At 33.6% G+C, this 12620-nt stretch overlaps 1 protein-coding gene across 6 annotated transcripts in view; it reads left to right on the plus strand.

Annotated features, from left to right (window-relative positions):
• CACNB4 (calcium voltage-gated channel auxiliary subunit beta 4) overlaps positions 1 to 12620 on the plus strand; it is a 321025-nt gene that overhangs the window by 269287 nt on the left and 39118 nt on the right. For all 6 annotated transcript variants that reach the window (XM_031960676.1, XM_031960677.1, XM_031960680.1 and 3 more), the window contains 5 exons: positions 4707 to 4837; positions 6518 to 6594; positions 7829 to 7848; positions 8075 to 8155; positions 9520 to 9578. In XM_031960676.1, coding sequence (XP_031816536.1) covers positions 4707 to 4837; positions 6518 to 6594; positions 7829 to 7848; positions 8075 to 8155; positions 9520 to 9578 — 368 coding nt within the window. The remainder of the gene's footprint in view (positions 1 to 4706; positions 4838 to 6517; positions 6595 to 7828; positions 7849 to 8074; positions 8156 to 9519; positions 9579 to 12620) is intronic.

Here is a 12620-nt window from a genome sequence, read left to right on the forward strand (position 1 = left end):
GTGGAGGAAAGGGGGTTAATAAGAAGATATATATATATATATATATATATATATATATATATATATATATATAGAAGGGGCACCAAGGCACCAGCTTTTGCTGGACCCTCCAACTTTAAGACTTTCTGATATTTAATTCAGGCTCTTTTTGCTACACTAATGTCATCAATCCTAAGCCCCAGTGCCTGTTTCATGCGACATCACTGTTGACTTGATGCTCTAAAGGACAGAGGTTAAAAGTCAGGGAGAAGTGAGAAGAGATCATGATGGTCAGGGGAGGTTGTTTTCTTAGCAGCAGGTACTATACAGATTTTCTTTATATCCTATTCATTCATCCCAACCCTTTTGTCCCCTTTCGTGTTGTTACTTTCCCTATCTTTTCTATCTCCATCCATCCAACTGGAAATTTCTGCTTCCAGATATCCACCCATTCTATTTTCAATCCCTCAAAGCACTTAAAAAGCATTGCTAAAATTAAAACAAAGCTTCTTCCTTTGGGGTCCTATCTTGAAAGACTTACATTTACATACATTATTATATTTGATTATCACAAGAATCTCATAGGTACAGGTAGGTACAGCAACTATCTTCAATCCTGTTTTGTAAATGAGGAAATTTGAGGCTTGGAGGTAATTGTAAACAATTACACAGCAGTTTGGTAGTATCAAAGGAGGCATTAGAACTCCAGTTTTATTGGCTTTCAAGTTCAGACCATTATCACCTATGCCATAGTCATTCTTAAAATTCTCTAATTTAGCCATGTTTGGGAACCCACAAAAGAGATCAACTGCCTTCACCTTCACTGTTCAGTTCACTCCTAGCTGTACAACCAAAGGTATTTCAGAGAGTCCACCATCTCCTAATAAGGCATTCCCAACCAAAAAGTGTCCAGGCCTTGTTACCTAAGCCCTTTAAATATGCCCAATAAAGAATCTTACTCTCATCAGATTTGGCTCAAAGAAAGAATATTAGACATATTTGGTTTCACCTAGAAATTTCTCTCACATTATAGAAAAGCAAGAGGGGAAAGGGGAAAAGGGAAGGGGTAGGCTAAAGAGAAGGGAAAACAGAAATAGTAGGGGAAAGGAATAAGAAACAGGGAGGGTCTGTAAAAGGGGAGGACTGCTTGAGGCAAGTAGTGCTCATTAGTAAAATACTGAGGAGGAGGGAAAGGGGGAAAGAAAAAAGAAAAGTATAATTTGGGGTTAATAAGATGTTAGGAAATACAGAATTAGTAGTTTTAACCATAAATGTGAATTGGGTGAACTCTCCCATAAAGCGTAAGCAGATAGCAGACTGGATTAAATATGCCCAATATCTAGTTATCTTCTAGTGCTTTTAGGATTACAGTTAGGTTATCCTTTTCTTTATTGCTTTTTATTGGATTCTACTGTCTCTTCAATATCCTTGAAGATAGAGATGTACAAAGTAATGCCTAGTGGCCAAATCTCCCCAAGTCTGCCAGAACCAGATTAAAATGTAGTTGTAAAATATTTGACAAAAGAAATAAAAATACAATAGCTCATATGTGGCATTAATATGTGGCTAAGTCAATATGTGTCCTCCTCCCTAGGAAGCCATATGTACTATTTAGTGCTTCTTCCTTACCACTTTCTATTTGAGTTTGATAATCTAATTCACTTGCATATCATGGTACCACCTTCCCGATGTCATGGTCCTCTTGTAGAACAAAGGACAAACAACAATAATAACAATTCTATTTAAAGCAATCTATTAGGTATTTGTTTTTTTTTTTTTTCATTTTTTTTTTTATAGTTGGGATCAATGTTCTTGTTTTTTCTCTTTGACTGTAGATGGCTGATACTGAGCTAGATAATCTCATGGGGATTATGGCCACTTGTTTTCAAATCTTGAAACACTAAATTTAGGGGGAAAAAATATCTTTAGAGAGTATTGATCCCTTTAAGGAACTCAAAGTCTAGGGGCTTGGAATACAACTAAGGTGACCTTATGAGAAAGCTAGTTTGTGCTACAGAATATCAGCAGAAATGGCAAGACATTGTTCACAAAGGTGCCTTCTACTCCTCTCATCCATCTCTCTGAAGGCCATTCAGTATTTGCCATCCAAAGTACTACTAATAAGGACACTAATATGTGTCAAAGGATGACACATGTTAAAGTCTGATACTCCCAGTATTTGAACTATTCTTTGGAATTGAATTGAGCATTTGGGGGAATTACATAGTTTTCCAGGATACCAGTGCCCCCTTAGGGGCACCAAGGTACCATTTACTAAATTACTGCTTTGCTGAACTAACTTACTCACAGGAAATAGTTGTAGCCCTGGGAGAATATGAGTCATAATCACTTTTGTCCTTACAACAATAGTCAGCTTAAAATCTAGCTGTCCAAGCAAAAGTTTCTGGAATGGACCCCTTCCTTGTTAATTTAAAATAAACATACTTAGTTCCCTTCTAATGCAAAGGCAGTTGCTGAGAGTAAATTAAAGCTAGAGTGTCCTGAGTTATCTATCAAGGCAGAGCCTGAGTTAAGAAATGAACTTAGATTTCCTAACTCCAGTTTAATGTTCATTTAACATTGCACACCTGCCCAATTTAGCACCATTTATTCAGTAGATTTTAATAAATGTTCATTATGTAATATACCTTTGCTATTGTTCTTTGATGAATACCAAACTAAATTTCCATATTGTGTATCTGTCTCATTTGTGGCCTAGTCTATATGGTTATACACTCTATAATCAAATCAGGCTTCTATAAAACCTGACTGTTGACTATAATTGGTATTCATTTTTAGTTTATACAATTATGTACTATATATGCTTATTTTATTTCTCATAGGAAATAACCTTTGAATTGGAAAGGACAGAGTAAAAGCAATGATGGCTAACATTTATCTAGCACCTTAAAATCTATAAAGCCCTTTATAGATATTATTTTATTTAAGCCTTATAATGACCCTATTATTATCTTATTATCTCCATCTTACAGATGAAGAAGCTGAGTCCAAGAGAGAACAGATGATCTGCCCAGGATTTCAGAACTAGTGAATGTTAAATTTAGAGGAAATTAGGTTTACATAATTTTAAGTCTGAGTTTCTATCTACTTTGTGCCAACACCTTTCTGAACAGAAATGATTAAAAGGAAGATGATACCCAAGATAAACAGAAAGATTACAAGTTGTCTTTAATAAATTAAAGCTACCAATCCCAGTTTTACTGATGAGTCCTAAAAGAATTGGTAGATTTGATTGCTTAGTAATTTTGTAATGTCTGAATGCTCATATAAAACATGGAATCAGATAGATAATTTTCAAAAAATGGGAGACTACACTATAGACCAGAGAATTTGACTTAAGACTCCTGATCAAGTATAAAATGTCTTATTAAAGGGAAGAGAGGAAATGAGACACAGTGGATAGAAAGGTGGCACAGAAGTCAAACTTTAATCGTATGACTTTAAGTCTGATCTTTGTCATATGCTGTCTGTATTGCCCTGGGCATAGTCCTCAATTAGCCTCACAATATTACAAGCAAAATCTTGGAAGAAAAGATTTGCATTGAGTATTTAGGGGTCAGAATGAACAGATTGTTGAATTGTGGAATTAGGAAGACGAGCCAGAGGCCTGAGATTCCTTATCTATAAACTAATGCCAATTATAGACCACAGCCAGGTTTTATAGAATCCTGATATGGGGGGGGGGGGGAGGAATAAGGCCTATATTTAGAAAAGCATAATAGAGATCTCTCCCTTTTTTTTCTCAGTAGCATCTTTAACTTTTTTTTTAACCACTTAGGTGTTTTTATCACATTCCTCTGAGATAAACTAGATTCTCTACATAAATGGCACCTTTTCAGAATATAAGCATACTTTTGGAATAAAAGAGCCTAAGAAAATCTAATGCTGAAATAGATAGCCAAGAAAAGTTTTGACCTCTTCCCAGAAGGCTCTGGAGACAATAGTATTAATATCTATTTTCCAGGAATGGTTCTAAGGAAGCCCTTTGCCAAAGAAGCAGAGACACAGAATAACTGATAATAGCTCAGGGAGTCTATGATTACAAGTCAGCTCTTGCTTTATTCATTCAATAAGGTCATCCACATAACCTTAGTCTGGATTGTATAAGGCTTTTAAGTTTGCTTGTTTCCTGGGTTTACATGTTATGGAACTTGATATAGAATGGAAAACCAGAGATGTAGTTAGTCATCAGGTCAGTTCTAAGGTTGCTGTTTCCATCAAGATACATGACAACCTTATACTACACCATATATTTGCTTTCTTTAAAGCAATAAAAAATGAACCTCAATTTGTAATTCCACGTTTCAAAGAGTATGCCTCTTACCAACATTGCACATAGTAAGTAACATATCATTTTCCCTATAATTTCTTGAGTAATGAGGGAATATTGGGGGTACCCCATCTTAGATGTGATTATAGATTCTTTCCAATTCTAATAGCTTTGCTGTATTTTTATCCTGTATCAAACTTTGTTCCATATAAACTGGAAATGGCATGAACCAGGGAACTATAGGATTCATGCATCTAGCCTCAGCCTTATATCTGACACTTGGGCACTGTACATAATTTGTTGATGTTTAAGATTTCTGGGGGGAGAGCATGAGGTTAAAAGTGCTAAGGACATATGTGTGATTATAAATCATTGGCAGCTAAGTGGTTTGGATATCACTACTTTGATAGATATTAGTTTTATTTCTGCATTACAGAAATATAACAATGATTGGTGGATAGGACGGCTGGTTAAAGAGGGCTGTGAAATTGGCTTCATTCCAAGTCCACTTAGACTGGAGAATATCCGAATCCAGCAAGAGCAGAAAAGAGGACGTTTTCATGGAGGGTAAGATTCTGTCTTCCTTATTCAAATTGTCATGCCAAAGGAAAATCAGGTGATTTTTTTTATTCAAGTTCTAATTTTAAAATGCACAGTATTTTAAAAAAAAAAAAACAACCCAAAATTCGCCTGATATGCAAGACGTTCTTTGTGAAACCTTCCTTACCTGAAAGGGATCCAAACATCTCAATATCCTTAGCACTCTTCCCAACTATGTGCTAATTATAATCTTATAATTCCATTGGAGATATTTGAAATTTTGTGACTAAGTCCATATTTTCATGATCACAAAAAAAAAAAATCATACATGGTATCAAAAGCTTCATCAGATTATTTTGTTAGGTGGTAAAGCCTTACTTGCCTATTTATCCATTTAAATAGCCTATAGTAAACCACATTGTCAAATGTTATAGTTCTTTTCCAGTCACCTTTAAATAACTGGACAAATAGGCAGACCACAGAACGTAATGGAAAACCAAATAATGTAAGGGCACTATTTGTCCACTCAAAGTTTTTCTGAAATGTCTGGCTAAGAAAATTAAGAATTTAGTTAACTTTGTGGGAACCAAACTATAGAAAAATACCAGAGGAGAAAGAGTACTCTTATTTGTGAGACAAATGTTTAAAACCTTCACAGAAAAGCAAAAAGTATTAATAGACCTGTCTATGTTAAGTATCTACAATCACTGAAGCATTGATTGTATGTGTCACTATTTTTGAATACCTTAAAATAGAATTAATTATCACTCTTTCTTTACCTATTTCCTCCATCTCCTTCCTTTGCTGTAGCCATCTTTAACTGTTTCAGAAATGTTTCTGTGTTTGGAATCCCATGTTATTGCTTTAACAGTAATTTGATTAGCAAGAAGAAATATAGACAAGTCAGAATGAAAAATCAAATACTTTCTTCCATTGCTACTTTGATTATTCTTTCTAGTATGCACCATGATTGTCTTTGGTAATATTTTCTAAACCTATTTTAAGGTGAAGGAGAAGAAGTAGGAAGATATATTTTCTGGGATTGGGCAAAACAATATTTTACTGGGTGCACATGGAAGTACTCTTATAAATTCATTTTAGCTCAACAAACTTTTAAATGTGTGCCCAATTATTGCATGGCCAGTACTAGGCACTGGGGTCACATTGAAAGGTATGACTTTTGTGGTTTTCATTGAGAGAGTAAGGCATTTTTATTTTGGCTTATGTTTTGGCACACTGAATGGAAATGCTAAACCTTAACTAAGCAAGCATATACATTAAAATGTATACTTATGAGATGGTTTATTACTCCTAATTATTCTCACAAAAATCAAAAATTAAATGAGGGTAAACAATGATAAATTAAATACTTCCATAACTCCAAAATTTTCTGAAAGAAGGAACCATGACCTATTTATCTTTGTATCCTACTATCACCTAGTGTATATAGGTAATAAAAGCTTCATAAACACTGTTAAATAATAATCTCACTACATTAAAAAAAATATTTTCAAAGGTTAGCTAAAAGTCTACTCATTATAAATATGTTTCTTTCCCCAGAATTCCATTACTCTAATAAAAAAATAATAAATTTGGAGACATAATTGAGGTTTGATTGCACAGGATTTGATTTGTTGAATTCATTAGGATGAATTCTGGCTCTGTCTTGAGAATTGTGTTGCATATACTTCTTTGGTTTTATCCTAGGAAATCAGGTGGAAATTCTTCTTCAAGTCTCGGAGAAATGGTGTCAGGAACATTTCGAGCAACACCCACATCAACTGGTAGGGATATTATTTGAACACTTATTAGAAATTATTCCTTTCTTGAAATTTCAAAATAAATGAAAGTGCTTTTTAACCAATTCAGAGAAGTTTTAGAAAGTCTGATTTTTTTTTCTGATGTTTTCTTTTTATTATGTAATTACGGTCTTTTTTTTTTTTTTAACTTAACTTAGCAATAATATTAAAAAAAAAAAAAAAGAACAGAATGCCACAACTGTAAAATAATTATGAATATCTTATTGACAGCCCAGAGGTAGGACCTCTTAACACATCTAAGATTATTTGAAATAGGTCCTCCATTTAATTCCAAGCTCAAAAGACTTAGAGGTTTTTTTTTAAAACCAAAAGAAGAAAGAAATGGAAAGTTGTGGATTTTTTAAAGAGGAAATACTCTTACCAAGTCTCAAAATGAAAACTTAAAAATAGCTGTCATTGCTTAAGGTATCCCCCACAAATTTATAAATAATGAAGAGGGAGGGCAACTATTTTCAGGATCTAAAATGAATTCTGGAATTGATAGGGTCAGGATGAAAGGCAGTGTGTTGGGGAGGTATTCATACATTGGGGACAATTGACAGACACAGGAGTTTTTCTCCTACTTCTTGTACCTTTTTCTTTCTACATGCTGATTTCAGTTCTGATTCAGCTCAGATGCAGGGGAAGTAGCAGGGTGAAGAAAGATAGTATTTCAAATTTAGACTAGTTATCTCAAAGATTCAATTTGGCTGATACAAACCCCAGCTGATCTCTCTGAAGAACCACAAGGAGATATAATTGTAGCTAGAACACCTTTAGTTTTTTTCTCAAGTAAACCCAGACTAACCCCAGTGATCCTGAACTAAAATTATCTCCCTTTTCTAAAAACCAAGTTGCATCCCTGACTTAGTCAGAAAACTGCTTAGAACTTCTGGAAGTTCTTCTGCTTAGGCCTTATCAGGGCTGGCCCCGAACTTTCAGACACGGTATGAATTAATAGCCCACTTACCTCCTTGTATGAATAGGATAGGGCATAAGGTAGCAAACTATTTATGTGTTCTGTTCTCCTTTACATTTCACGAAGTGGAGAGCATCAGCTTAAAAATTTAATCACTTTTTCATGTGATCTTTGTCACAGATTAGTAGATCAAAAGAATTATGAGAGAGAAATTAATACATTTTCCCCATCATTTAATATCATCTATTATCATTTAAAGACAGTACATATTTTGATATAGTTCTCATTGTTGTCTTTTAGCAAAACAGAAGCAAAAAGTGGTAAGTTGTGTTTTTTTTTAATTATTCATTCTATTGTTAAGGTCTGCTTGCCTGATATCAGTTTCACTGATCTAATCTGTTATTAAGTGAGGGATGTTTCCCTCCTCAGCAGGAAACTGTGATGATATCTTAGTGTTTGAACTGGAAAGTGGAAACTTGTGTTATTATTGAAAAATTTTTAATTATTTTCATGTCTGGTTATCAATTAAAAATCAATTTTTTTCAGACGGAGCACATCCCACCTTATGATGTTGTGCCATCCATGAGGCCGGTTGTGTTAGTGGGGCCGTCACTGAAAGGTTATGAGGTATAAATGTCAGTGTGTTGTTTTACCATTCTTCTTCTAAAACATAGAGCACTGTCTTTTGGGTCTAGTTCTTCTGGGTATTCAATCCTGTCATTAAGCATTCATTGATTACTGTTGATCATCCATTATGTGAGGATAAATAGTCAAATTTGTGTTCTATTCAGGTACCTCTGTTTTTTTTTTTTTTTTTTTCTGTCTCTTTTATTTCTTCATTTAACCCTTTAGAAAGACCTTCCAGGGAAAATGAAAGAAGATATACTAGAAGGATGCTGTTTTGTTAGTCTTTTTGACAGCTGTGATCAAAGATTAAATTGGGCATAGAAAGGATACATTAATTTCCTATTGATAGCATTTATTTGTAAGCCCTTCTTCTCCTATCACCATAGAAAATTGAAAATCAATTTCATGAGGGAATATACCAACAATCACCACCCAGCAGTTCTGAATTATCTTGTAGGAGATATCATAAAAGCACCCTTTGTGAGGTCCTTTGGAAGCAATATTCAGATACTATCATGGGATTGAATTTCTCTATTTAAAAAAAATAATATCAAAAATGCTGGCATAATTTTAAAGCAGGTCAATTAAATATCATTAGACATAAATAAGGACTTTTATCATCAATTTTCTAAAAAATGGTATCAATTTTGATCCTTCCATTTAAGAGAAGGAAATTGCATAGTGAGTAGCACGCCAAAATGGAAATCTCAAAGTACGGAAAACTTACTGCTCTTTTGAGGACAGAAATAAACATCATCATTCTCTTCTTCTGTTGCTATTTGGAGATCTGGGGATTGCTGATGGGACAGTGCATTGTGGACTTTTTGGCCACCGATGTTTCACTAAATATACATTACCTTAGAAAACTCCTAAACTCTTTGTAGTTTTTAAATTTCCCTCACATAAACCTTACCAATGAGAAGACTGATGGGGTGTTTTGGGCCAGGGCCAGCACCTGCATATAAAAAATAGTTCTATGATTACCCAGTGGTTTTTGCCCTGGTCCCTGTCAAGGAGTTCTGGGATAGGTGACTGACTCTGGAATAATTCATGTCTTCATTTAGATGAGAACCTGGATAAAGTAGAAGTTTTAGGAAAGAAATAAGGAGAGAATTTCCTTTTTTCAAGTTTAGGAAACATTGCTAGCTTACCCTTATGTGAGTAGAAAAAGCCAAGTAGGAAAAATGAGCGTAGTTACACATAAAATGGCTTTCATAAGAACTTAACTCTAATTGATTACTGGCTATGAAAGGGTCTTGGGTTACTGATAGAAAGCATCCTTACATTCTGCCTCTTCTCTCACTTTTGATTTCTTTTTCTCCCTCTCTGTCAATACTTGTTCTATCTTTCTTACTTCCACAAAGGTGACAGACATGATGCAGAAAGCCCTTTTTGACTTCTTGAAGCACAGGTTTGATGGGAGGTGAGACATAAAGATTTTTTTTTCTTATCACTAAATGTGTGTGATGGTTTCTATTCCTATATAGGTTCCTTCTAGTACATAAATGTTATTATAGTAATTTTATTTGGTTATCAGAAAGGAATAAAAAATCCTGAAATTCTGAAGTCTGAAATAAACTTTTTGTAACCAAGCACAAAACAATTCTATGGATATACATGAATATAATTACTTTTTAAAAAAATGTTTGAATATTGCCTTCTTAAAATTTTGAATTGATTTTTCTTCCTGCCTATTATATCTTATACACAGAAAGCATATACACATACACACAGACATATATCCTACACCTGGAAAATATACGTACACATACACACTCACATATCTCTCTCTCTCTCTCTCTCTCTATATATATATATATATATATAGAGAGAGAGAGAGAGAGAGACATACATATATGTATATAAGCACATGGTCTATTTGCTTTAAAATAGAAATATTAATATAAATTAGGATATTACCTATACCTTATTATAGAGCTCTTAAACTGTGAGTTTAACTATATATATATATATATATATATATATAGTTAAACCTCTTAAGGTTAAAAAAGATTAAAATGATTTATGTTTATGTATATATATGTATATGTATATATGTGTTGTGTCATTTATTTTTTAACAAACAGACTAGAAGTTCTTGATCCATATGAGTCTTGTCACCTTAAAATAGTCACCTTGGTAAACTATATACTTATTCCAATCATACTATTGTAGCTCAAAATTTTTTTAACTTTTCTTTTAGAATTGCTTTGACAGGCCACAATTCTTTTGACTGTTATGGACAACAAAATACTTGAAGCAAATTTGGCTTTCTAAAATAGTTCAAATAATTTGGAGCACAATCTGATGAATATGACAGATGATCAGGCTGGATAGTAATATAATTTTTTATCCCAAATATTGCATGACTACAAAGACTGGTTTTCTTCTATGGCTCATAAATTGGCTGGTGGAAAGTAACTTTCAAAGAGAAGTCCCAGAAAGGTTCTCAACAATGGCAGCATTATTCAAGTATTTAACTTCCTAAATTATATATGTCTGTGTGTATGTGTATAAAGATAGGACTATACTTATTTGAGAGTATAAATTCTTATATATTTTGTTTGTTCAGTCTATTCCTGAATGTGTCTTCCATGGCATCTTAGCAATGTCACTATATTCTGAACATAAAATATTTGGTTACTTACTAGCATGAGAAATTAAAAAAACAAACTATGATATAGAAAAGGAATAGTAGAGAACTCTATTTTAGAAGGAAGTGACAAATTAGTTCATTTTCAATTGATTCAAAATACAAAGCTCTTCTTGCACAATGGAATAATGGAATGTGCTTCAAGTAAAAAGAATCACACAGCATTGAAGAATTGTCGAGAATGGAAAGAAAATTTATAAGATTAATACAGAGAAGCCTGCATAGACACTTTTAAGTTGTTAAATGGATTAAATATATTTTTAAAAATAGATTAAAATTAATATTGGCAAAGATGGATACTTTAAGGAAATTACTATAATGATTTGATAACTCTTTGACTGCTAGTATGTAAATATTTATAAGAACAAAAACATTCTAATTGTCCTTAGTACAGTACAAGTATACCGTAGGTGCTTCATAAGTGTTTATTGGATAAATGGAAGATTTTAACACCCCACAAGTTTTGGGAACTGCTGATTCTGGATAATAGAATGGTAATGGATCTTCCTCAAATAAAGCAAGATTTAAAAAAAAATTCTTTTTAGTCTGATAAATTAGAACTCTTTAATACTAATATTGGAATTAATACTCCATTGAGTACTAAGACATTATCACGGAGGTAGTGCCATATATAGACTTCTTTATTGGCTTCTCATACATTTCATAAATGTCTAAGATGGGCATTTCCCCAAGGTTCTCTATTTGGTTCTTTATTCTTTCTAGTCCTCCTTGGCTTCCTGTCTTCTTTACAAGCTCATTTATTCCTTTGGCTTCCACTATGCACATGATTCCTGGTTAAATTTCTTTCTTCAGTTGTATCTCTAAATGTTTCTCAATTAGGTAGCAGAGTAAATAGAACACTAGGTCTGGAGCCAAGAAGCTCTTTGTTCAAGTTTAGCTTCAGGCACTTATTAGCTATGTGATCCTAAACAAATCACTTCATCACTGCTTGCCTCAGTTTTCTCATACATAAATTGGGGATAATAATTGTACCTACTTCACAAGGTTTTTGTGAGGATCAAATGTGAAAATATTTGTAAAGTGCTTGGGATGCTATATAAAAGTTAGCTATTTGTTATTACTACTACTTATTATTATTATCATTTCTGACTTCTCCTTAATGCTAGAATCAAATTTTCAAGTGGCTGCAGAACATAAAGCATCTTACCAGTATATCAAAATGTTAAAAAGCAGGCTCATGGGGCAAGTAGGTGGCGCAGTGGATAAAGCACCAGCCCTGACGTCAGGAGGACCCGAGTTCAAATGTGGCCTCAGACACTTAACACTTCCTAGCTGTGTAACCCTGGGCAAGTCATTTAACCACAATTACCTCAGCAAAAAAAAAAAAAAAAAAAAAAAAAAAAAAAAAAGGCTCATTATTATTTCCCTTAAATTTGTCCCTCTTTCTGCCCCGCTTACCATTTCTAATGTCACAAAATCATTCACCCATTCGAAATGTTGGTATAATCTTTGAGTCTTTTCTTCTCTTTTTACATTAACATTGCCAAATCTCAATTATATGTAAATAATACTTTTCAGATCTGTCCTCTCTCTATTCTCATTGCCATAATCCTTATACAGATGCTTCATACTGCCTTGCTGGATAGTCTTCTAACAAGTCTTCTATATTCATTCTCTACTCCTAATTCATCCTTACTTAATATATTTTCTAGGTCATAAAACTCTTCTCAAAAAAACTTCAGTGAATCCCCAAAGCCCACACAGTTACATTCAAACTTTTTTTTTTTTGGCATTGAATTAGCATCTAAGGCCATAACCTAGAGCTATCTTACCTTTACAGCATTTTCTCTC

The sequence above is a fragment of the Sarcophilus harrisii genome, chromosome 3 (genome assembly GCF_902635505.1).
Source record: "Sarcophilus harrisii chromosome 3, mSarHar1.11, whole genome shotgun sequence".
In the NCBI taxonomy this organism is placed as follows: domain Eukaryota; kingdom Metazoa; phylum Chordata; class Mammalia; order Dasyuromorphia; family Dasyuridae; genus Sarcophilus; species Sarcophilus harrisii.